Raw genomic sequence first — 26,529 nt, forward strand, 5'->3', positions numbered from 1 at the left:
GTTTCAAGTGATTTAGCATATGAGTATTATGTCCCTTTAAATATGCCTGAATTTTCAACACTAGCAGTCACATCTGGAAGAAACATTCCATGTAATTACATTAGTACAGCAGTAAATACAACCTATGCCATGTAGTAAAGCGAATTAGGGGAAATAAGGTACTTTATTACAGGGTTTTCTATTTCTTATTAAAATCTCACTATAGCTTATTTAACCATCTTAACATATATTGCCTGAGTGACAGAATGTATCAGTGACATGATAGAAAAATCAGCTATATAAACAATCGCACTTCAGTTTCTCCCCCTACACTTGAATAGAGCCTCTTTTTCATCCCGACAGCCTCCCAGCTACAGCTCACATAACCCTAATCGCAAAAACAACTCAATATATATATATATATATATATATATATATATATATATATATATATATATATATATATATATATATACACACGATTGTATACATATATTTATGTGTTTAATGAATCAAGACAGCACACAGTGCCAGGTTTTCTGTGTGTTGTGTTGATAATGTTTGTAATGCTTCCCTGCGGGCCTGTCACCCAGGCTGTTTAGGGGTTAACTGCCTGGGTTGCTGGGAACTTTGCAGCTGTCTGTCAGTGTTCAGGGCTGTGGAGTTTGCTGTGGCTTAGGATGTGTACCCAGTCCAGTCTGAGTGTGGTCCATTCCTGTGTTTTATATAAATATATATATATATATATATATATTTTTTTTTTAAGAGATACAAATATAGATAAATGTGTCCCAATAGATCCCTTTGTTAAAACACTTTCAGTCCGTTTATTTTCAAACATCTGACCTGTCATAATTTTGAACCCTTATAACTTATTTGTGCAATAAAATTTTTGATTTTTTTTTTTTTTTAGACAGTTTAAGTTAATTTTTATGTGTTTAATGCCACTTTTTAGATTCACACTATGGTTAACACCAGTTTTTCAGTAGCGGTATTAACAAAAGCGCAATCTCATTTACTTACAACTTGTAATAGCAGTTAAATTACGGGTGCAGCACCTATAACTGCACATGGGGGGGGGGGGGGGGTAGGGGCTTTAATAATGTGATACATCACAAACATACACTCACCTGTGCCCTGGTCCCCTCAGACACATCACACACAAACTGTGTCCTGATTCCCTCAGACATGTCACACATGTACACTCACTGTGTCCTGATTCCCTCAGACATGTCACACATGTACACTCACTGTGTCCTGATTCCCTCAGACATGTCACACATGTACACTCACCTGCATGTCACATAACTACACTCATCTGTGCCCTGCTTCCCACAGACATGTCACACATGAACACTCACCTGTGCCACCAGTGCCATGCGTCTCTCAGACACGTTACACACATACACTCACCTGTGCCCTGTCTCTGACAGACATGTCACATAAGTACACTCACCTGAACCCTACTTCCCACAGACATGTCACATAAGTACACTCACCTGTACCCTTCTTCCCACAGACATGTCACACACATACACTCACCTATGCTCCACTTCCCACAGACATGTCAGATAAGTACACTCACCTGTGCCTTTCTTCCCACAGACATGTCACACACATACTCTTACCTATGCTCTGCATCCCACAGACATGTCACATACGTACACTCACCTGCACCCTGCATCCCTCAGACATGTCACACACATACACACACCTGTGCCCTGTGTCTGACAGACATGTCACATAAGTACACTCACCTGAACCCTACTTCCCACAGACATGTCACATAAGTACACTCACCTGTGCCCTACTTCCCACAGACATGTCACATAAGTAAACTCACCTGTACCCTTCTCCCACAGACACGTCACACACATACCCTCACCTGTGCCCTGCGTCCCTCAGACATATCACATACGTACACTCACCTGCACCCTGCATCCCTCAGACATGTCACACACATACACACATCTGTGCCCTGTGTCTGACAGACATGTCACATAAGTACACCCACCTGTGCCCTTCTTCCCACAGACATGTCACATAAGTACACTCACCTGTACCCATCTTCCCACAGACACTCACCTATGCCCTACTTCCCACAGACATGTCAGATAAGTACACTCAAATGTGCCTTTCTTCCCACAGACATGTCACACACATACACTTACCTGTGCTCTGCATCCCACAGACATGTCACATAAGTACACTCACCCGTGCCCTTCTTCCAACAGAAGTTACACACATACACTTACCTGTGCTCTGCATCCCACAGACATGTCACATAAGTACACTCGCCCGTGCCCTTCTTCCAACAGAAGTTACACACATACACTTACCTGTGCTCTGCATCCCACAGATATGACACATGACACATAAGTACACTCACCTGTGCCCTACTTCCCACAGACATGTCACATAAGTACACTCACCTTTGCCCTGTGTCCCTCACACATGTCACACAAGTACACTCACCTGTGCACTACTTCCCACAGACATGTCAGATAAGTACACTCACCTGTGCCCTGAGTCTCCCAGATATGTAACTTGCATACATGTCACAAACGTACACCTACCTGTAGTTATATCGTCACATATTTCCTGCTTTGCTGCTTCTAACATATTACTTCGCCACTGATCTTCTGTTTGTTTTGTGTTACATAAAATCTTAGCATTGTTTTCACCTGAAAACAAAAAACATCAGTAATGAGAATAATTAAATATACATGATCTACTTTTAAAAATTTGTTTAAAACAAAATGTGAAAACTAATTTAAGTTAAAAACGCCTGCGCTTACATCACTAGCAGTCACATTTGGAAGAAACATTCCATGTAATGACACACAACAGTAAATACAACCTGTGTCATGTAGTAAAGTGAGTTAGCGGAGAATCATGTCCCTCAAACATGTCACATGTACACTCACTTGTGCACTGCATCCCTGAGACACATCACACACGTACACTCAACTGTGCCTACATTATCACCCGCACATACACTGACCTGTACCTATATTGGCACATATTTCCTGCTCTGCTGCTGTACCTATATTGGCACATATTTCTTAGCCATTGATCTTCTGTTTGTTCCATTTTACATGAAATCTTAGCATTATTTTCACCTGAAATAAAAAAAGAAAAATTTATGATTACCTGATAAATTTATTTCTTTTTTTTACACGATGAGTCCACGGATCATCTAATTACTAATGGGATATTCACCTCCTGGTCAGAGGAGGAGACAAAGAGCACCACAGCAGAGCTGTTAAATAGCTCCTCCCTTCCCTCCCACTCCAGTCATTCGACCGAAGTTAGGAAGAGAAAGGAAAAGTCAAGGTGCAGAGGTGTCTGAAGTTTACAAAAACCCACAACCTGTCTAAAAACACAGGGCGGGCCGTGGACTCATCGTGTAAAAAAAGAAATAAATTTATCAGGTAAGCATAAATTTTCTTTTCTTTTTTAAGACACAATGGGGGGTAGTTATCAAGCGGTCAACCTCAAATACGCTGGAATTCCGCAGCGTATTTGTGGCGAGGCTGATTCGCCTTAGTTATCAAAGGCTAGAGACCGGCAAAAGTAGAATTTTGTGACGTAAGCTTCGATCCGCCGGACTCAGTCCGACACAGATCAATTCTTACGTCACTCCAGATGTTCTGCACACAAGTGCAGCACTATCTGACTACTTTTGCTAGTTATCAAAAAACTAGCAGGTACGCTCGGCACTTTTCCGGCCCAGCGTACCTGGTTTTCAATCCGCCGCCCTGGAGGCGGCGGATCCCATAGGAATCAATGGGAGTCTGACCATAGCGAAAGTACAAGTTCGCTGCTGCCAGACATCCCATTGATTTCTATGGGAGCTGTCTACACCTAACACCCTAACATGTACCCAGAGTCTAAACACCCCTAATCTGTCCCCCCCTACACCGCCGCAACTAAATAAAGTTATTACCCCCTAAACCGCCGCTCCCGGAGCCCACCGCAAGCTACTCTATACATATTAACCCCTAAACCGCCGCTCCCTGACCCCGTCGCCACCTACATGATACCTATTGACCCCTATCCTGCCCCCCCTATACCGCCGCCCTCTATAATAAAGTTATTAACCCCTATCCTGCCGATCCCGGACCTCGCCGCAACTAAATAGTTTAATCCCTAAACCGCCGCTCCCTACACCTATAATACATTCCTAATCTGCCCCCTACACCTATAATACATTTATTAACCCCTATCCTGCCCCCCCTACACCGCCGCCACTGTAATAAAATTTTTAACCCCTAAACCTAAGTCTAACCCTAACACCCCCCTAACTTAAATATTAATTAAATAAATCTAAATAATATTTCTATTATTAACTAAATTAATCCTATTTAAAACTAAATACTTACCTTTAAAATAAACCCTAAGACAGCTACAATATAAATAATAATTATATTGTAGCTATCTTAGGATTTATTTTTATTTTACAGGCAAATTTCAATTTATTTTAACTAGGTACAATAGCTATTAAATAGTTATTAACTATTTAATAGCTTCCCTAGCTAAAATAAACTGAAATTTACCTGTAAAATAAATCCTAACCTAAGTTACAATTATACCTAACACTACACTATCATTAAATAAATTAATCCTATTTAAAACTAAATACTTACCTGTAAAATAAACCCTAAGATAGCTACAATGTAATTAATAATTACATTGTAGCTATTTTAGGATTTATATTTATTTTACAGGTAACTTTGTATTTATTTTAGCTGGTTAGAATAGTTATTAAATAGTTATTAACTATTTAATAACTACCTAGCTAAAAGAAATACAAAATTACCTGTAAAATAAATCCTAACCTAAGTTACAATTAAACCTAACACTACACTATCATTAAATAAATTAACTACAAATAACTACAATTAAATACAATTACATAAACTAACTAAAGTACAAAAAATAAAAAAAATAAGTTACAAACATTTAAAAAAGATTACAACAATTTTAAGCTAATTACACCTAATCTAAGCCCCCTAATAAAATAACAAAGCCCCCCAAAATAAAAAAATTCCCTACCCTATTCTACATTAAAAAAGTTCAAAGCTCTTTTACCTTACCAGCCCTTAAAAGGGCCTTTTGCGGGGCATGCCCCAAAGAAAACTGCTCTTTTGCCTGTAAAAGAAAAATACAACCCCCCCCCCCACATTAAAACCCACCACCCACATACCCCTAATCTAACCCAAACCCCCCTTAAATAAACCTAACACTACCCCCCTGAAGATCATCCTACCTTGAGTTGTCTTCAGCCAGCCGACCCACCGATGGAACCGAAGAGGAGATCCGGAGCGGCAGAAGTGATCCTCCAAGGGGCGCTGAAGAAGTCTTCCATCCGATGAAGTCATCATCCAGGCGGCGCTGAAGAAGTCTTCCATCCGGGCGATGTCATCTTCCAAGCGGCGCTGAAGAAGTCTTCCATCTGGGCGATGTCATCTTCCAAGCGGGGTCTTCAATCTTCTTTTTTCAGGATCCATCTTCATCCCGCCGACGCGGAACATCCTTCTTTCCCGACGGACTACCAACGAATGAAGGCTCCTTTAAGGGTTGTCATCCAAGATGGCGTCCCTTCAATTCCGATTGGCTGATAGGATTCTATCAGCCAATCGGAATTAAGGTAGGAAAAATCTGATTGAATCAGCCAATCAGATTGAACTTCAATCTGATTGGCTGATTCAATCAGCCAATCAGATTTTTCCTACCTTAATTCCGATTGGCTGATAGAATCCTATCAGCCAATCGGAATTGAAGGGACGCCATCTTGGATGACGTCCCTTAAAGGAGCCTTCATTCGTTGGTAGTCCGTCGGGAAAGAAGGATGTTCCGCGTTGGCGGGATGAAGATGGATCCTGAAGAAAGAAGATTGGAAGATGACATTGCCCGGATGGAAGACTTCTTCAGCGCCGCTTGAAAGATGACTTCATCGGATGGAAGACTTCTTCAGCGCCCCTTGGAGGATCACTTCTGCCGCTCCGGATCTCCTCTTCGGTTCCATCGGTGGGTCGGCTGGCTGAAGACAACTCAAGGTAGGATGATCTTCAGGGGGTAGTGTTAGGTTTATTTAAGGGGGGTTTGGGTCAGATTAGGGGTATGTGGGTGGTGGGTTTTAATGTTGGGGGGGGGTGTATTTTTCTTTTACAGGCAAAAGAGCAGTTTTCTTTGGGGCATGCCCCGCAAAAGACCCTTTTAAGGGCTGGTAAGGTAAAAGAGCTTTGAACTTTTTTAATGTAGAATAGGGTAGGGATTTTTTTTATTTTGGGGGGCTTTGTTATTTTATTAGGGGGCTTAGATTAGGTGTAATTAGCTTAAAATTGTTGTAATATTTTTTAAATGTTTGTAACTTTTTATTTTTTGTACTTTAGTTAGTTTATGTAATTGTATTTAATTGTAGTTATTTGTAGTTCATTTATTTAATTAATGTAATGATAGTGTAGTGTTAGGTTTAATTGTAACTTAGGTTAAGATTTATTTTACAGGTAATTTTGTATTTCTTTTAGCTAGGTAGTTATTAAATAGTTAATAACTATTTAATAACTATTCTAACTAGCTAAAATAAATACAAAGTTACCTGTAAAATAAAATATAAATCCTAAAATAGCTACAATGTAATTATTAATTACATTGTAGCTATCTTAGGGTTTATTTTACGGGTAAGTATTTAGTTTTAAATAGGAATCATTTATTAAAGTATAGTGTAGTGTTAGGTGTAATTGTAACTTAGGTTAGTTTTTATTTTACAGGTAAATTTCTCTTTATTATAGCTAGGTAGCTATTAAATAGTTAATAACTATTTAATAGCTATTGTACCTAGTTAAAATAAATTGAAAGTTACCTGTAAAATAAAAATAAATCCTAAGATAGCTACAATATAATTATTATTTATATTGTAGCTATCTTAGGGTTTATTTTAAAGGTAAGTATTTAGTTTTAAATAGGATTAACTTAGTTAATAAGAGAAATATTATTTAGATTTATTTAATTAATATTTAAGTTAGGGGGGGTTTAGCGTTAGTGTTAGACTTAGGTTTAGGGGTTAATAAATTTATTACAGTGGCGGCGGTGTAGTGGGGGGCAGGATAGGGGTTAATAAATGTATTATAGGTGGCGACGGTGTAGGGGGGGAAGATTAGGGGTTAATAAGTTTAATATAGGTTGCGGCGGGGTCTGGGAGCGGCGGTTTAGGGGTTAAACTATTTATTTAGTTGCGGCGAGGTGCGGGATCAGCAGGATAGGGGTTAATAACTTTATTATAGAGGGCGGCGGTACAGGGGGGGCAGGATAGGGGTTACTAGGTATAATGTAGGTTGTGGCGGTGTCCGGGAGCGGCGGTTTAGGGGTTAATACATTTATAAAAGAGTTGCGGCAGGGTCTAGGAGCGGCGGTTTAGGGGTTACTAACTTTATTGAGTTGCGGGGGGCTCCGGTATAGGGGGTAGAACAGTGTAGTTAGTGTGGGTGCTTAGTGACAGGCTAGCAATAAAGCTGTAAAAAAGCCGAAGAGCAGCAAGATCGGATGAGTGATAACTCTCACAGTCCGCTGCTCATCGCCCCGTACTTGGTGCCCGGCTTTTTGACAGATTTATTGATAACTTAGGCGAAATTTTTCAGGTCCGCGGCGGCGATGGTAGGCGAGCTTAGGCGGGCGTATTGGGCCGGCGAAGGCAGGAAAGTTGACACGTTGATAACTAGGCCTTAATGAGTCCACTGATCATCTAATTACTAATGGGAATCAATACCCAAGCTAGAGTACACAGATGATACGGGAGGGACAAGACAGGGAACCTAAACGGAAGGCACCACTGCTTGAAGAATCTTTCTCCCAAAAGCGGCCTCAGCCAAGGCAAAAGTGTCAAATTTGTAGAACTTTGAAAAAGTGTGAAGAGAGGACCAAGTTACAGCCTTGCAAATCTGTTCCACAGAAGCCTAATTTTTGAACGCCCATGAGGAAGCAACAGCCCTCGTGGAATGAGCCGTAATTCTCTGGCGGCTGCTGTCCAGCAGTCTCATATGCAAACCGTATGATACTCTTCAGCCAAAAAGAAAGAGAAGTAGCCGTAGCTTTCTGTCCCTTACGTTTTCCTGAAAAAACGACAAACAAAGAAGAAGACTGACGAAAGTCCTTAGTTGCCTACAGATAAAACTTCAAAGCACGGACCACGTCCAAATTGTGTAGGAGACGTTCCTTCTGAGAAGGAGGATTAGGACACAAGGACGGAACAATAATCTCCTGATTAATGTTCCGATCAGAAACAACCTTAGGAAGAAATCCTATTTTAGTACGTAAAACTACCTTATCTGAATGGAAAATAAGGTAAGGAGACTCATACTGCAATGCCGAGAGCTCTGACACTTTTCGAGCGGAAGAAATAGCGACCAGAAATAAAACTTTCCAAGATAACAACTTAATATCTAAGGAATGCATAGGCTCAAACGGAGCCCTTTGAAGAACTTTAAGAACTAAATTAAGACTCCATGGAGGAGTAACTGGTTTGAACACAGGCCTGATCCTGACCAAGGCCTGACAAAACAATTGAACATCTGGGACATTTGCCAGACGTTTGTGCAACAAAATAGATAAAGCAGAGATTTGACCCTTCAGAGAACCCGTCGATAAACCCTTCTCCAAACCTTCTTGGAGAAAAGACAAAATTCTAGGAATCCTAACTCTACTCCATGAGTAACCCTTGGATTCACACCAATAGAGATATTTACGCCATATCTTATGATAAATCTTCCTAGTTACAAGCTTACGAGCCTGAATCATAGTCTCTATGACCGAGTCATAAAAAAGTCAGCTTCAGAGAAACTAGATTTGGGTGAAGGAAGGGCCCTTGGATTATCAGGTCCTTCCTCAACGGAAGTCTCCAAGGTGGCAGAGATGACATGTCCACCAGATCTGAATACAAAATCCTGCGAGGCCAAGCCGGTGCAATGAGGATCACCGACGCCATCTCCTGCTTGATTTGAACAATGACTCGAGGAAGAAGCGCAAACGGGGGAAAAAGGTATGCTAGACTGAAGGTCCAAGGCACCGATAGAGCATCTATTAGCTCCGCTTGGGGGTCCCTGGACCTCGACCAGTATCTCGGGAGCTTGGCATTCTGTCGAGATGCCATAAAATCTAATTCCGGCTGACCCCACTTGAGAATCAGTCTGGAGAACACTTCCGGATGGAGTTCCCACTCCCCTGGATGAAAGGTCTGCCTGCTCAAGAAGTCCGCCTCCCAGTTGTCCACCTCTGGGATGTGGATCGCCGACAGGCAACAAGAATGGGCCTCCGCCCACTGAATTATCCTGGTTACCTCTGTGATTGCTAAGGAACTCCTTGTTCCTCCCTGATGATTGATGTAAGCCACGGAAGTTATGTTGTCCGACTAAAACCTGTTAAACTGGGCCGAGGCTAGTTGAGGCCAGGCCAAAAGAGCATTGAAGAACGCTCTCAGCTCCAAAATGTTTATAGGAAGAACAGACTCTGAGTCCAGACTTCCTGAGCATTTAGGGAACCCCAATCTGTTCCCCATCCCAGAAGGCTGGCTTCTGTTGTCACGATCACCCAGGATGGTCTGCGAAAGCAGGTTCCTTGGGAGAGATGATCCAGAGACAACCACCACTGAAGAGAATCCCTTGTCTCTAGCTCCAGTAGTATTCGAGGAGACAAATTGGTTTAATCTCCGTTCCATTACCTAAGCATGCTTAACTGCAAAGGTCTTAGATGGAACCGAGCAAACGGGATGATGTCCATTGCTGCCACCATCAGCCCGATTACCTCTATGCACTGAGCCACTGATGGCCGAGGAGTAGACTGAAGGACTCGACAAGTATCGATAATCTTTGATTTCCTGACTTCTGTCAGAAAAATCTTCATTGATAAGGAATCTATTACAGTTCCCAAGAATGTTACCCTTGTGTTTGGTACTAAGGAACTCTTTCCCAAATTTTCCTTCCACCCGTGAGAACGTAGGAAGGATAACACCATGTACGTGTGGGAACTTGCTTGTTGTAAAGATGGCGCCTGGACTAGAATGTCGTCCAGATAGGGCGCCACTGCAATGCCTCGTAACCAAAGCACCGCCAACAACGATCCCAGAACCTTTGTGAAAATTCTGGGAGCTGTGGCAAGACCGAAAGGAAAAGCCACAAACTGAAAGTGTTTGTCCAAAAAGGCAAACCTTAGGAACTTGTGAGGATCCCTGTGAATGGGAACATGCAGGTACGCGTCCTTTAAATCCACTGTTGTCATGAATTAACCCTCTTGGATCAAAGGAAGAATGGAACGGATAGTTTCCATCTTGAAGGACGGCACTCTTAGGAATTTGTTTAGTCTCTTGAGATCTAAAATTGGCCTGAAAGTTCCCTCTTTTTAGGGGACCACGAACAGATTGGAATAAAATCCCAGGCCCTGTTCTTGTACTGGAACAGGAACAATCACTCCCAGGTTGGAAAGGTCTCTTACACAGCGTTAGAATGCCTCTCTTTTTGTCTGGTCTGCAGATAATCTTGAAAGAAGAAATCTGCCTCTGGGAGGAAAAGTTTTGAACTCCAACCGGTATCCCTGAGACACTATTTCTATTGCTCAGGGATCCTGAACATCTCGAACCCAGGCCTGAGCGAAGAAGGAAAGTCTGCCCCCTACCAGATCCAGTCCTGGATCAGGGGCATGCCCTTCATGCTGAATTTGATTCAATAGCAGGCTTCTTGGATTGCTTTCCCTTATTCCAAGAGTTTGGCTTTCATGCAGGTTTAGATGGTTCCTGCTTAGAGGAGGAAGAGGAAGAATTTCCTTTGAAATTTCGAAAGAAACGAAAATTACTCTGTCATCCCTTGTGTTTGTTTCTCTTATCCTGAGGGAGAAGATGACCCTTAACTCCTGTGATATCAGAAATAATTTCCGTTAAGCCGGGTCCAAACAAGGTCTTCCCCTTGAAAGGAATAGCCAGAAGTTTAGACTTAGAGGAAACGTCCGCAGACCAAGGTTTTAACCATAAGGCTCTGCGAGCTAGAATAGAAAACCCTGAGATCTTAGCTCCCAGCTTAATAACCTGAAGGGACGCGTCTGTAAGTAAGCCGGTTTGGAAGGGCGCACTTTTTCAAATCTTGGTGCAGCTCCTTCCAACCCGGTCATGTGACCTTCCTCCTCTGGTCGGAGCAGCGTTCACTGCTGCAGCTAAAATGTTGCAGCAGGTTCTTTTAGATATAGAACATAGAAAATGCTGGCGAAGGGGTTACATGCCCCATGTCTAACTCAGTAAGTGAATATTTCACATCTTTGGAACACGCTGCTGCCTGGTTTGTTTTAGCCTAACTGTTATTGTGTGAGCAGTAGAAATGTATGCTCAGCAAGTTAACTTTTTTTTACTCTTAAGCCTTCTAATTTTTAATAGACTCCTACAGCTGACTGCTGAGGTGCAAAGGAAATAATATAAGATGCATATTAGAAATATAGGAGTTTATCCTTTTACTTTAATATTTAAGTTTCTCTAAATTATAATGTTATTTTTATTTCTATTTTTTATATGTCCTATCATTTGTCATGGAGGCTTCTATGATTAATATGTTTTGCTGCACCTAGGAGTTATTATTATTATTTTTTGTTTTGTTATACAATTACATGTAATTTATTTTTAAAGGTAAAGACAAAATTTCCTTTGTCGCTAAGTCTAATGTCTCTCAGGATGATGCTGGTCAAGCAATTCCACAGCTTTCTCCTCAACGTCCCAAGCCTTTATGGCGTCACATGCAGTGCCCTGCGGTTCCTCTCAATCTTCTGGAGGAGTTATTTGCCTGCAGATTTTGCTGCCAAGTATCTTCTGCGGTATCTGTTTTTTCCTATACCATGGGAAATCGCATGAAGAATATAGAGATTCATATAGTAAGGTTTATGTACCATCTGCTGCTACTTTGGTTGCCTTTCCTCATAGGTCTGATGAGGAGGATATGTCGGTAGCCTCTGAGGGTGAAATCTCAGATTCAGACAGTATAATTCCTTCATCTGATGCTTAAGTAGTGACCTTCAGATTTTAGCTTGAACACCTTTGTGTATGGTTTAAGGAAGTTTTCGCTACTTTGGAGTGACTCCAATTTGTTTGTCGTTGTCCACCCTAAAGAATCTAGTAAGCTTATTTAATACCAGGATTATCTGTGGAAGTTTTTCCTATTCTAGACCGTGCTAGGAGATTTTGCACAGGAATGGGAGAGGCCAGGGATTCCGTTTTTCTCTGTCTCCAGTTTAAAAAAAATACAAATAATTTATTATTCCTGTCGCTGTCTCCATTAAATATCATGGCGCACGGTGCCTAAGAGTAGTAGGGCATTTCTACTCTGGCTAAGAGAACTACGATTTCTAGAGAGGATAGCTGTTTTTTTCAGGATCACTGGACTAAGCTGGAGGCTTACATGGAAGTTTGTATTGCCACTGTGTCAAGTGCGGAATCTTATTGGTGCAATGACTCATCTGATTCTAAATTAGTAGAGACTCCTTTGGAGGAGATACAGAATTAGGGCTCTTCAATTAGCCAATTCTTTTATTTCTGATGCTACCTTGCAGGTTGTTAAGCCGGGAGCCAAGATATCAGGCTTCGCTGTGCTAGCCCGTGAGTGGTTGTGGTTATATGCTTGGTCAGTGGATTTTTCCTCTGAATCCAATCTTCTGGCGCTTCCTTACAAGGATAAGACTTTTTTGGTCCTGATCTGACCGTAATATTTTTGATTTGGGTGTAAAGGGATTTTTTCTACCATAAGACAAAATGATTAGACCTAAAGGAGTTTGGCCCCAATCCGGGATCTCCCACGTGGCTTTTTTTTATCTTTGTGTCTTTAAACATGGATACAAGATGTTCCTGATAGACTTCAGACATAATATCTCAGGGTTGCTACATAGAATTCATACCTTTCCTCATAGAGGCAGGCTCCACCTCTCTTTTTAACTGCAAGTCAGATATTAGTGAGGCATTTTTGAAGTGCGTTTTGAGGCCTCTCTGCCCTGTGAGTGATAACCAGTTCTTGTAAGGGAACAGGGTCTAGGAGTCTTTTCCTTCCTGTTCGTGGTTCCCGAAAAAGAGGGAATTTTTCGTCCTATGGTAGACCTAAAGTGTCTCATTAAGTTATCTCAGGATTCCGTCCGTCACATGGAAACCTGTGGTTCCATTCTTACTTTGATCTAGGAGGATCAATCAATGTTGACCATAGACCTGGGGGACGTGTATTTTCAAGTCCCTGAGTTTTTGCCTTGCTGTCAAACGGCTACCAGAGGGAGCTATTTTAGCAGTCATCAGGTGTCAGGGAATTGCTGTGGTGCCATTCCTGGACAACATACGGATTCAGGCGCCATATTTCAAACAGGCTCTTTCATTCCGATATCTTGTTGTCTTTTCTTCATTCCCATGAATGGGAAGTGAATCTGAAAATGTATTCCCTTGTTCCAGTCACAGGCGTAGTTTTCTAAGTGTCCATTTTAGTTTCCCTATTTCTGAAAATATTTTTGCCATAGATCGGAAAATCAAGGATTCTTTCCTCTTGTCTCGCTTTGCACTTTTCTGTTTGACCTTCAATGGCTCAATGTATGAAGGTAATTGGTCTAATGGTTGCTTCATGGGACATCATCCCTTTGCTTGATTCCATCTGAGAGTCTGCTGTTAGACATGTTCAGATAGTGGACCGGGGATCTTGTGGTTCTGTCTTGGAGGATAGATCTAGATCTATCGACTTGAGATTTTTCCCTGTGGATCAGAAAGGGTACTTACAAGATGTAGCAGGATAGTTACCCGCATTTTCCAGAATATTTTGGTTTTCTCAGGAGTTTCTGTCTCAGGGTACATGCTTCCGGAAACTTTCCTGAGTTATAGTGAAAACAGTTGCTAGTCTGTTGGGTTGGCGACTATGGGTTTGGGAGGAGCCTGCTCTCTCTAACCATCTTGGAGTGGAGAGCAATCTACTTTGCTTGTTGGCTTGGTCTCAGTTGTCTTAACCGGGTTTCAGGTTCTAGTTGAACACTGTCATCTCAGTGGTTTACATTAACCACATGGGAAGAACCTGGAGTTCCTTTGCCATGATTGGCGTGGACTGTTCAGTGGGCGGACGCTCACATTCATTGTTTTTTCCACTATTCACATTTCAAGAGTGAATACCGGGAGCAGACTTTTTGAGCTGTCAGAATTTTCATTCTGGGGAGTGGGCGCTTCTCCCGGAGGATTTTTCCAGGTTAACCCTCACATGGGGGGTGCTGGAGTTGGAGATGGCAGTATGCCATGCTTCCAAGTTATGTTTAGAGTCAAGAGATCAGCAAGCTGCTCTACTAAATACCTTGGCGGTTGCTTGGGGTTTCAGTCTGATTGTTCTCTTTCCATGAGTCATTGCTCGTATGAAATGGGAGTGAGCATAGGTTTTTTTTAAAAGTCCTGCATAGTCTCACAGGATCTGGTATTCTGACTTAGCGGAGATATATTTTTTCCACTTTGGTGGTTGTTCCTGAGGAGGGACCTTCTAATTCAGGGTCCATTCTTTTTTCCAACTTTCGTCTTCTCTGATGCTTGGAGATTGAATGCTTAGTTCTGTCTAAGCGTGGTTTTTCCGATTCGGTCTTTGAGATCATGATTCAGGCTCGCAAGCCTGTTACTGGTAACTTTTACCATAAGGTATGGCGTAAATTCCCTAATTGGTGTGAATCTCAGGACTACTCTTGGAAGTAGGGTCAGGATTCCTAGGGGTTTTGCCTTTTCTCCGGCAAGGTCTAGAGGTTGGTTTGTCAGTCAGTTCTCTAAAGGGTCAGATTTCTGCGTTATCCTTTTTTTACACTAGTGTCTGGCGGATGTGTAATTTTTTTGTCAGATCCTAGTTAGTATCAGGCCTGTGTTTAAGTCTTATCTCTTCAGGAACGTGTGTGCACAATTTGGTTGTTGTGTGTGTTTCATATTTTTTCTACAGAAAGCTACTGCTACTTCTCTTTTTTCTGGTTGAGAAGTTTAATTTGTTTGTTTTTCAGACTGCAGGGCTGCAGTCTCCTGTGAGAGTTATGGCTCATTACATAAGGGCTGTCTCTTCTTCTCAGGCTTTCACAGAAGAAGCTTTTGTAGATCAGTTTTGCAAGGCTACAACTTGGTTCTCTTTGCATACTCTTTCCAAATGTTATACTTTTGCCTCGGACGAGGTGTCTTTTGGGAAAAAGGTTCTTCAAGCGGTGGTGCCTTCTGTTTAAGTCTGCCTGTCTTGTCCCTCCCTAATCATCTGTGTCCTCTAGCTTGGTTATTGGTTCCCACTAGTAATTGATGATGTCATGAACTCACCATATCTTAGGAAAGAAAACATAATAATTTATGCTTACCTGATCAATTTATTTATTTCCGGATATGGTGAGTCCATGGCCCTGCCCTGTATTTTAAAGACAGTTTTTTTTTTGTACTAAACTTCAGGCACCTTTACACCTTGTGCTACTTCTTTTCTCCATTTCCCTTCGGTCGAATGACTGGGGATTGTGGGAAGGGGAGTGGTATTTAGCGGCTTGGCTGTGGTGCCAAGGGCCTCCTCCTGCTGGCCAAGAGTGATATTCCCACTAGTAATTGATAATGCCGTGGACTCCCCATATATTGAAATAAATAAATTTATCAGGTAAGCATAAATTATGTTTTTATGATCTACTAAAACAGTATAACGCAATATCATGAAGACAAACTTATTTAATGAGACATGAAATTCAAAATGAATAGTTGTACCTTGAGCACTATATGAAGCAGTATCTGTAAACTTGTGTTTTTATTGAAAACACTGTTGCTATATAGTTCTCAAGACATGCACGCTAGGTATGCTCTTCAAGAAAGTACTACTGTTATTCTATTTATCTCCTGTGAAACCAGAACCCAGCTAAAATACACCCTAAACACCACACTATCCTCACCTCACACAAACCAGAGGGCACTGAGCTATCATGATCAATATACAGATGTTTCATTTAAGAGCGCTGGTGATAGAATGATGTGTTATCAAGGAGGGGAAGATCCAGTCTGTACAACATTATAATCTGTTGATCTTGCACTGGGCTTGAAGGAACATTTTAGTGCCATATTTTCTGGTGCTCTGAGACTGGCATTATTTATATGCCTATGGTGCCCATCAGGGTGCATATGAGGCCTCCTATTGGTGTGCACAATAAAGTGCATATGATTGATTGACAGATAAGTGCACATATAGGGCTAGATTACAAGTGGAGCGCTATTTAACGCTCCTGGTTTATTATTAACTGTGCTATAAGTTTATTATGCACGTCAAGTTGCGCTTGTATTATGAGTTGAAAGTAAACTGTTATCTCTAGCACGCTAACCCGTCAAGCACAAAATGTCTAAGTTAGAATATCATGTGCATGTTCACGTATTACCCCATAGAAGCAGCCCTTTGACAGACAACGCAATGCAAAGTTTCCTTTCAGTACATTTGGTTACTACAGAACTACAGGTGTTTATTCTATAATGTCCCCTAATCTCCTGACCTAAATTATGTAATATTCCCTGTGTTATTACAAATTACAGCTCACCAAGTCCCACATTATATGTTCGCCCTCTATACAATGGTAGGTGCCAAATATTTTTGTAATCAACAAGCACCTGTTAGGGGGGCAATATAGCACTAAGGAGACTCATAGATAAATGAGTTACAAAGTCTGTAACAAAAAAAAAAAAAGAGTGCTTTACCCCTGCAATTATTTAGAAAAAATTCTCCCTGAATAATACAGGAACGATTTTTAACCATTCATACTTTATCTTTATTGGTTTAACTATTCAATCATACACATTTAAAAACACTTAAACTCTCTAGATATCAATATATAACATAGATGTGTGAATAATACCTCTGAGAATCATGTATCTATATGTGAAACATTATACTTGGTTTGTATAATATCAAGCAGTCAGATACAAACATTATCTTTTGTAGCCGGCTATTAATAAATTCAGAAATAATGCTGTAACAAGGGGACCTGGGTAATATGTGGAATGTCAGATTATGAGATTTAATCTGTAATTATAAAGTCCACAGTCAACTTTAGCACAGCTCTTCAGTGTAATAGATTCTGTCTGCTTAAAATCTCTAGATATTAATATTTAGTATAGTTGTGTGAATAACACCTCTGGGAATCATGTATCTAGATATGAAAAATTGTACTTGGTTTGTATAATATCAGGCAGTTAGATACAAACAATATTTTTTGCAGCTGGCTATTAATAAATTCAGAAATAATGCTGTAACAAGAGGACCTGTTAATATGTGGGATGTCAGATTGTGAGATTAAAGCTAATAAGATAATAATCTATCTGTAATTATAAAGTCCTTGCTTGCACAGTTAACTTTTACACAGCAATTAAGTGTAATAGATTCTGTCTGCTTAAGCCCCTTCTATAGTGGGGGACTAGATTAACGTTTAACTGACTTTCACTAACATAGCACAACGTCTGATCTCAGAATATAACACACATTTATAAGCTATTGGCAATCAACAGCTATCACTGTTCCAATCAGCCAATAGAATGCAAGCGCAATCCTATTGGCTGATTTGATCAGCCAATAGGATTAAAGTTCAATCCTATTGGCTGATTGCATCAGCCAATAGGATTTTTTCAACCTTAATTCCGATTGGCTGATAGAATTCTATCAGCCAATCTGAATCTAAGGGACACCATCTTGGATGACGTCACTTAAAGGAACCTTCATTTGTCGGGAGTCGTCGGAAGAAGAGGATGCTCCGCGCCGGATGTCTTGAAGATGGACTCGCTCCGAGCTGGATGGATGAAGAAAGAAGATGCCATCTGGATGAAGACTTCTGCCCGTTTGGAGGACCACTTCTCCCGGCTTCGTTGACGATGGATGTCGGCTCTTCAAAACTGTAAGTGGATCTTCGGGGGTTAGGTTTTTTTAAGGGTTTATTGGGTGGGTTTTAGTTTTGGGCAGCAATAGAGCTAAATGCCCTTTTAAGGGCAATGCCCATCCAAATGCCCTTTTCAGGGCAATGGGGAGCTTGTTTTTTTTTTAGTTAGGGTTTTATTTGGGGGGTTGGTTGTGTAGGTGGTGGGTTTTACTGTTGGGGGGTTGACTGAATTTTTTACAGCTAAAAGAGCTGATTTATTTGGGGCAATGCCTCGCAAAAGGCCCTTTTAACGGCTATTGGTAGTTTAGTTTAGACTAGGGTTTTTTATTTTATTTTGGGGGGGGCTTTTTTTATTTTGATAGGGCTATTAGATTAGTTGTAATTAGTTTAAATATCTTGTTATTTGTTTTTTATTTCGTGTAATTTAGTGTTTGTTTTTTTGTAATTTAGGTATTTGTATTTGATTTTGTTAATTGTATTTAATTTAGGTCATTTATTTAATTGCAGTGTAAGGTTAGGTGTTAGTGTAACTAAGGTTAAGTTTTATTTTACAGGTAAATTTATATTTATTTTAGCTAGGAAGTTATTAAATAGTTAATAACTATTTAATAACTATTCTACCTAGTTAAAATAAATACAAACTTGCCTGTAAAATAAAAATAAACCCTACGCTAGATACAATGTAACTATTAGTTATATTGTAGCTAGCTTAGGGTTTATTTTATAGGTAAGTACTTAGTTTTAAATAGGAATTTTTAGTTAGATTTATTTTAATTATATTTAAGTTAGGGGGTGTTAGGGTTAGACTTAGGTTCAGGGGTTAATACATTTAATATAGTGGCGGCAACGTTGGGGCGGCAGATTAGGGGTTAATAATATTTAACTAGTGTTTGCAGGCCGGGAGTGCGGCGGTTTAGGGGTTAATATGTTTATTATAGTGGCGGCAATGTCGGGAGCGGCAGATTAGGGGTTAATAATTTTATTTTAGTGTTTGTGATGCGGGAGGGTTTAGGGGTTAATAGGTAGTTTATGGGTGTTAGTGTACTTTGTAGCATAAAACTCATAACTAAAGTGCTAAAGCTTTGTAGTGTAAAACTCATAACTACTGACTTTAAAATGCGTTAGGAATCTTGCCGGATAGGCTGTACCGCTCACTTTTTGGCCTAAAAAAAAAAAAAGATTGTAATATCGGCGCAATGGAAGTCCTATTGAAAAAAGACTTTACGAAAATTGCATAAGTTAATTTGCAGGTACGGCCAAAAAAGTGTGCGGGGACAGCTGTACCTACAAGACTCTTAATAGCAGCGGTAGTGAAAAAGCAGCGTTATGAGCTTTAATGCTGCTTTTTTACTCATAACGCAAAACTCGTAATCTAGCCGATTGTTTGTATCTGACTGCTTGATATTATACAAACCAAGTACAATTTTTCATATCTAGATACATGATTCCCAATGGTGTTATTCACACACCTATACTAAATATTAATATCTAGAGATTTTAAGCAGACAGAATCTATTACACTGAACAGCTGTGCTAAAGTTGACTGTGCAAGCAAGGACTTTATAATTACAGATAGAGTATTAGCTAGATAGCTTTAATCTCATAATCTGACATTCCACATATTAACAGATCCTCTTGTTACAGCATTATTTCTGAATTTATTAATAGCCGGCTACAAAATATATTATTTGTACCTGACTGCTTGATATTATACAAACCAAGTATAATGTTTCAAATATAGATACATGATTCTCAGAGGTATTATTCACACATCTATGCTATATATTGATATCTAGAGAGTTTAGGTGTTTTTAAACGTGTATGATTGAAAAGTTAAACCAATAAAGATAAAGTATGAATGGTTAAAAATTGTTCCTGTATTATTCAGGGATAATTTTTCCTAAATAATTAAAGGGGTAAAGCACTCTTTTTTGTTACAGACTTTGTAACTCATTTATCTATGAGCTCATTAGATCACACATGACAGATTCACGTCAGTAGTGTATGTGCATTTCTTGAATGAGATATTGATTAATAAACAATGTTACCTGAGCTCTCATTTCCTGGGATCTCCATAGTCGTTAGTGCTTGGTGAGTCTCAATCATGACGTCCTTGTAAAGCTCCTTGTGTCCCTCTATATACTCCCACTCCTCCATAGAGAAATACACAGCAACATCATCACACTTTATAGGCACCTGAAACACACACAGCTCATTCAGCACTGACACAGGGACTGGTTCTGTCACACACTTTTACTGACAGTGCCAGGGTAATGTTACTGAGAATACACACAGGTGCAGATGGGTCAGTAATGGGAGTCACTGTGCCATGACCCTGGTATAAATGTCACATTCACCAGCCGTGCTCACCTCTTTGCTAAGCCAGTGAATGCTGCTGTGGGGGATAATGTTACTGAAAACATGCAGAGACCCAGACAGAAGGTAGCAAAATACACACAGGGCGACAAGGGTCAGTAAAAGGCGTCACTGTGCTCTAGAGCTGGTAAAATGCCATGTTCTCCATCAATGCTCAACTCTTCCCTCAGCCAGTGAATGCTGCTGTGGGGGATAATGTTACATGCAGACACAGACAGAAGGTAAGAAAATACACAAATGGTCAAATGAGTCCGTAAAGTGAGTCACTATGTCTTTAATTTAGTCTAATGTCACATTCCCCAGCAGTGGTCACCTCTCTGTTCAGCTAGCGAATGCTGCTGCTGTGTGTGTGGGGACACACACACAGAAGGTAGGAAATACACATAGGGCCATATGAGCCAGTAATGGCAGCCACTGTGCCATGGCGCTGGTGTAATGTCACATTCCCCAACAGTGCTCACTTCTCTGCTCAGCTGATGAATTCAGCTGTGGGTGTGTGAGTGTGTGTGGGGGTAATGTTACTGAGAACATGCAGAGACCCAGACAGAAGGTAGGAAATACACACAGGGCCAGATGGGTCAGTAAAGGGCATCACTGTGCCCTGATGCCGTTTATTAATGTAAGATTCCCCAGCAGTGCTCACCTCTCCGCTCATCCGGTTAATGGAGGGGAGGGGATGTTACTGAGAACATACAGAGACACAATCAGAAGGTACGAAATACACACGGGCCAGGTGGGTCAGTAAAGGGAGTCACTGTGTCCTGACTCTGGTATAATGTCACATTCAAAGCTCAGTGCTCAGCCGATGAATGCTGCTGTGGGGGTGTGGAAGGAGAGCACATTTTACAACCATTAGACCAAGGACTGGAATGTGATACATAAGATACAGATGCCATCACTACTTTGTTCTAGGCCTTGCACCATCAGTATTGTTTGATTTGGTATTATATGTTATTGGTTAAAAAAACAAAAAACACTTTATTGCTGTCAGCTAAATTAGTGCATCCTGTACTTCTAATAGGACTTGCTAATTAGTGGTCTAGCCATAATGATACTATAACCTAATCTGTCGTACCCTTTTACATTTATCCCCTAAACTGCCTGGCCCTTAAAGAGTCAAGGCCAAAATAAACTTTCATGATTCAAATAGGGCATGTAATTTTTTAACAACTTTCCAATTTACTTTTTTTTTTTTTTTTTTAAACAAGCTTTATTAGAAGTATTTGTACAGAACATCAAGGTTATAGCATATCATATTATATTCAATACAACGCAACAAGTTGCATAGTCAATGCAGTAGTACTGCCATGTTTGACAATTGAAGTCCTTAATGAATGTGATTAATGATAGTCCAGTAGTACAAAGGAAAAATACATTTCAAGGTGGGGGTATACATCCCCCCAATTTGAGCTTGTCATACACCAATTTTCCATTTTTCTCTAATACAGTTCCGGCATTGCCATAGTTGTTAGTAGTAAGGTAAAGAGGTGGAGAAGAGAGAGGGTAAAAGAAGAGAATTCAGCAAGTGATCTGACGTTACGGTGTCTAGGGCCTTTTGGGGGTTTTAGTGTCCCGGGTCAGAGACCCCTGCCCTCCCATGTGAGTTGCATGAGTTTGTGGGTCTTGAGTTTTCCAACTCTCCTGTAATGAAAGCGTTCGAGCCGGAGAAGATCCTCAACTCTGGCCCTCCACTCATGCAATGTTGGCGCGCGTGTCATTTTCCAAAGCTTAGGTATGAGCCTCTTGGCCGCCCCCAGTATTAAAAGCAGTAAGTGATATTTTGCTTCCCCTTCCACTTTAGGAAGGTCATGGAATAGGAGATGATTTGGGATATTTACAATATCCAGATGAAGGATTCTGCCCATTTCAGCGAGTACTTCGTCCCAGAAGGGACGTATACTGGGGCACGACCATCAGATGTGCATTAATATTCCCTCCTCCCCGCAATCCCTCCAGCACTCCCCGTTAGTTGTTGGGTAGATTTTCCTAAGCCTATTTGGGGTGAGGTACCAGCGGCTTAAGAATTTATAATGCATCTCCTGTATCCTAGCAGACACTGATGCCGTTTTGTGCCTCTTGAAAATGTTATACCAGTCCTCTGTGTCTATGGTGTGACCTAGCTCCCTGTGCCATGCGTGGGTAAATGAGGGAAGACAAGGCTCTCCCCTTGATAGAAGCATATTATAGAGTTTTGAGAATATGTGTTTCGGGGGCTGGCTTGTTACACATAGGCTCTCAAAAGGAGTTTTTTGTCTGGTAAAGTGCTTCTTGTAACCATGCGTGGAGTAGAAGTGTGTCAGCTGTGCCATGCTGAACCAGGAGGCGAACACCTGGTCGCCCCACTGTTTCAGCTCATCTTGAGATTTAAGTTTGTCTTCCTGTAAGACATGTGTAATGTCTGCCAGTGAGTAAGTTTGGTCTTGGGGCCTGGTCTTAAGCCCTATGTCCGAGTTCTCCCTGATCTGGGTCAAGGGTGAATTTTGGGATAAGAGAAAAGTGTTGTCACAAATTAACTTATCCCACATGGAGAATACCTCCCATAAGAGCAGATAGTTCTCCACTGTTACGGGGCGGCAGGCTGGCATTACCCACGCCAGTGAACCGACGTTCCCTCTCTGAAGGATCTCGCAATCCATCTGAGCCCAGGCTTTATTTTTAGAGTTTTGGCACCACTCTATCAGTGTTTGTAGATTTATTGCTGTGCGGTAGGTCTCGAGATGGGGGACCCCCATCCCCCCCCCCTCTCTGCGCAAGTATAGTGTCTTCCTCTGAATCCTAGGTTTGATCCCGTTCCATATGTATGTTTCTATTGCTATCTGTATTTGATGTAACAAGTGGTAAGATGTGGATATCGGGATTGTCTGGAGTATGTATAGGACTCTGGACAGGACATTCATCTTAATGACACTTATGCGGCCTAGCCTGGAGATGCTGTTATTCCTCCGGCCCGCAAGGTCTCGTGTTATTTCATCCCTAATTTTCCTGTAGTCGATGTCCACTAGGTCTCTGATTTGTGGTGTTAGGGTGATCCCTAGGTATTTAAGGGAGATGGGTGCAATTGTAATCGGGCAGTGTTCTCTAAGTCTCTGAAATGTGTGTAATGTCTCTGTTATATTTATTATCTCTGTTTTATAGGGGTTTAATAAAAAATTTGAGACCTTGCCATATGTCCCGAACTCCTCTAGTGCCGCTGACAACGAAGAAATAGCGTTGGATATTGTGAGAAGAATGTCGTCTGCATACATCGCTATTTTATGCTCTGTCCTGCCTACTTTGATGCCTGTGATAGTTGGATTGTCTCTGATTCTGCAAGCGAGTAACTCTATAGTGAGGGCGAATAAGAGCGGGGACAGGGGACAACCCTGTCTCGTCCCATTATTTATAGTAAAAGGGTCTGACAGTGTGCCGTTTACCTTGACTCTGGCCGTGGGTGCCGAGTACAGAGAGCAAACTGTGTTAATGAAGCTTGGTCCGAGCCCGAATTTAAGTAGGGAGCGACTCATGAATGACCAGCTTACTCGGTCGAACGCTTTTTCTGTGTCGGTTGACACGAGTGATAAGGGGATAGCGTTAACGTTGGCATATGATATCAGTTGTAGGACTTTGAGCTTGTTGTCTCAAGCCTCAAGGGCCGGGACAAACCCCACCTGATCAGTGAAGACCAGCTGGGGTATGAATGTGTTTAAGTGGTTTGCAAGTATCCTGGCCAGGATCTTGACATCCGAGTTCAGGAGGGATATGGGCCGATAACTCTCAGGTCTGTCCGAAGGTTTGCCATGACAATGTGCGCTTCTAGCATGGATTTGGGGAGAGTCTGTGACTCCGGTAGCTGACGGAAAAGATCCGTCAGTCAAGGGGCCAGTTCTTGTGAAAAGGTTTTGTAATATTTCAGGCCGAAGCCATTAGGGCCTGAGCTCTTCCCGGAGGGTAAGTCTTTGGCTTTCAAGACCTCCTCTATTGTGATTGGAGACTCAAGAGACTGTGATTCCTCTTTGGTTAATGTTTGTGTCTTTGTATTCATGATATACTGTTGGATTGCCAACTCGTGTTCGGTCCTGAGCAAGGGATCTTCAGGGGTAGTCAGGTTATAGAGAGCACTATAGTACTCCTTGAATGTGTTTGCAATTGTCCTGCTGTCTGCCCTGGGTAAGCCCTGGTTATCTATAAGTGTATACACGTGTCCTGATCTTTTTCCGAGCTATCGCATGGGCTAGACGTTTCCCTGACCTGTCGCCCTGTTCAAAGAACATCTGCCATAGGATTAGGGCCTGCCTCTGCTGATCCTCCTGTAGGAAATGTAAGAGATCCGTCCTAGATTGTTGTAACGCCCTTTGCAACTGTATGTCGGAGGGATTCTGCTTGTGGGTGCCCTCCCTCTCCGAGACCTGCGCCAGTAGTGTCTGATAGCGTTCCCTATGTTGTTTGACTAGTCTGGCTTTGTATTTGATTAGTTCACCCCTCATGACACATTTATGTGCCTCCCATATAGTAGTGCCTGGCGTGGTAGCGGTCGTGTTCAGTGTGAATTACTCAGCTAATGTTTTGTGTAACTGAGGTTTGATTATGGGGTCGTCGAGTAGTGTGTCGTCCAGTTTCCAGATGTATGGAGTGGCTGGTGTGTTTGGCCACTGAATTGAGCAGCCTACCGGGGCATGGTCCGACCAAGTTATTGGTCTGATGGCACATCCGGTGATTGTGAAGAGTCCTATAGTGTCTGTAAAAAGATAGTCTATTCTTGAATACTTTCTGTGTGGATGTGAGTAGAAAGTATAATTTCTAGCTGTGGGGTGGAAGGCATGCCAGATGTCGTGTAAGGCTAGGTCCCTAATCGTGCTGTTTAGGTTTTTTATCACTCTTAGGGGAGTGCTGGAGACGCCACCCGACGTGTCCACCGTAGGGTCCATTGGGGTGTTAAAATCGCGCCCCTAGGAAGTTTATGCCTGCCGTTGTTTCAAGAAGGCGATTAGCTACTTTCCTGAAAAAGATGGATTGAGATTGATTAGGGGTTTATACATTTACCAGTTTAATCGGCCTTCCGTGCAGGCTTCCCATTAGTATGAGAAACCTGCCGTCCAGGTCCTGTTCCAGTTGTGACAGCTGGAAAGGCATTCTCGAGCTAAACGGAATCCCCACACCATTCTTTTTCGATGGGCCTGAGGCAAAGTAGGCAGTGGGGGAATGTTGCTTTGCGAAGTGTATCTCTTGTAGGAATATAATGTCCCTACCAATCTGTTCAAAACTTTTGTGACTAGTGCTCGTTTCCCGGGGCTGTTGAACCCTTTAACATTTATGGTAATAATGTCTACCGTAAGATTTTTAATACGGCTATGCTTTGACGTCATGTTCACTACTTCTGTGTGTGGGATGTCAAGTGAGAGAGAAGAGGGAAAAAAAAGGGAGGGAAGAGAGGGGGGGGGGAAGAGGCGGGAATAGGGTAAGAAAGGGGGTAGAAGATTAGTAGAGAGTATTAGTTAGTCTTGAGAAGTGTACCTCTTCAAGGGAGTGGGCACGCCTTCTCTATGTTGATATGGGGAAACAGAAGTGGAATGGGTTAGAGACCCAACTTCCTTGTTATTAATTAAAAGTGTGGGGTAAAGTAAGATCTATTTTCAGAAAGTTGAAAGAAAAACAAATCTGAGAAAATACAGCTATCAACAATACCAAATTAGTAATCCAGGGGTATTATGCCTGGAGCTAGTGTATTCGTAAAAATACTGTTCAAACATTTTTATAAGTTCATGTAACTCTATAACGATTAACAATGAAAAGTATAGAAAATAATAAAGGAGAAGAGGATTCTTATCGGGGAGAGGCATGGCGCCCCTTCCTCACATTGTCGCCCTGCGCACAACTACCTCTCTGCATTTGCGCCCCTATCTTTCATTTGGAGATATGAGTCCTGTAATGCTGAGTGGTTATCTATGTGGCTTACTCAGTAGTGTAGTTCAGCTTTTAATGTGTTGTTATGTGCTACTAGGGAGGGTGTAAGAGCGTTGTGCGTGATGGGAACATTACAGCCCAGATATTCTGAGTCTGTTTAGCTATATGAGCTATCTATGATTTGTGTTATTTGGGGGCATTAATTGTGCTGCTTTTGTGTCTTTGCACCTGTGTCTTAGTCTTTGTGTTGTTCGGAGGGGCCTGGAAAGCGTCTGTTGCTGTGTCTGGTCGGCTAGTGCCTGCTATATTGTCTTTGAGGCGTTATTTCGATGCCCAGTGTCCTTAGCTGTATAATTAATAGTGTAATCAAAGGTGAGCTCAACATTTCTAGCTTATAAAGGTTCCCCCCTG

General features: G+C 41.5%; 1 protein-coding gene across 5 annotated transcripts in view; it reads right to left on the minus strand.

Moving 5' to 3' along the window:
* LOC128657240 (oocyte zinc finger protein XlCOF6.1-like) overlaps positions 1-26,529 on the minus strand; it is a 116,072-nt gene that overhangs the window by 72,363 nt on the left and 17,180 nt on the right. For 4 of the 5 annotated variants that reach the window (XM_053711506.1, XM_053711505.1, XM_053711508.1 and 1 more), the window contains 2 exons: positions 19,911-20,058; positions 2,556-2,663 (listed from right to left, as the gene is read on the minus strand). In XM_053711506.1, the coding sequence (XP_053567481.1) occupies positions 2,556-2,663; positions 19,911-20,058 (256 nt within the window). The remainder of the gene's footprint in view (positions 1-2,555; positions 2,664-19,910; positions 20,059-26,529) is intronic. The other variant, XM_053711507.1, reaches the window with a different exon arrangement.

The sequence above is a fragment of the Bombina bombina genome, chromosome 4, assembly GCF_027579735.1.
Source record: "Bombina bombina isolate aBomBom1 chromosome 4, aBomBom1.pri, whole genome shotgun sequence".
NCBI lineage: Eukaryota > Metazoa > Chordata > Amphibia > Anura > Bombinatoridae > Bombina > Bombina bombina.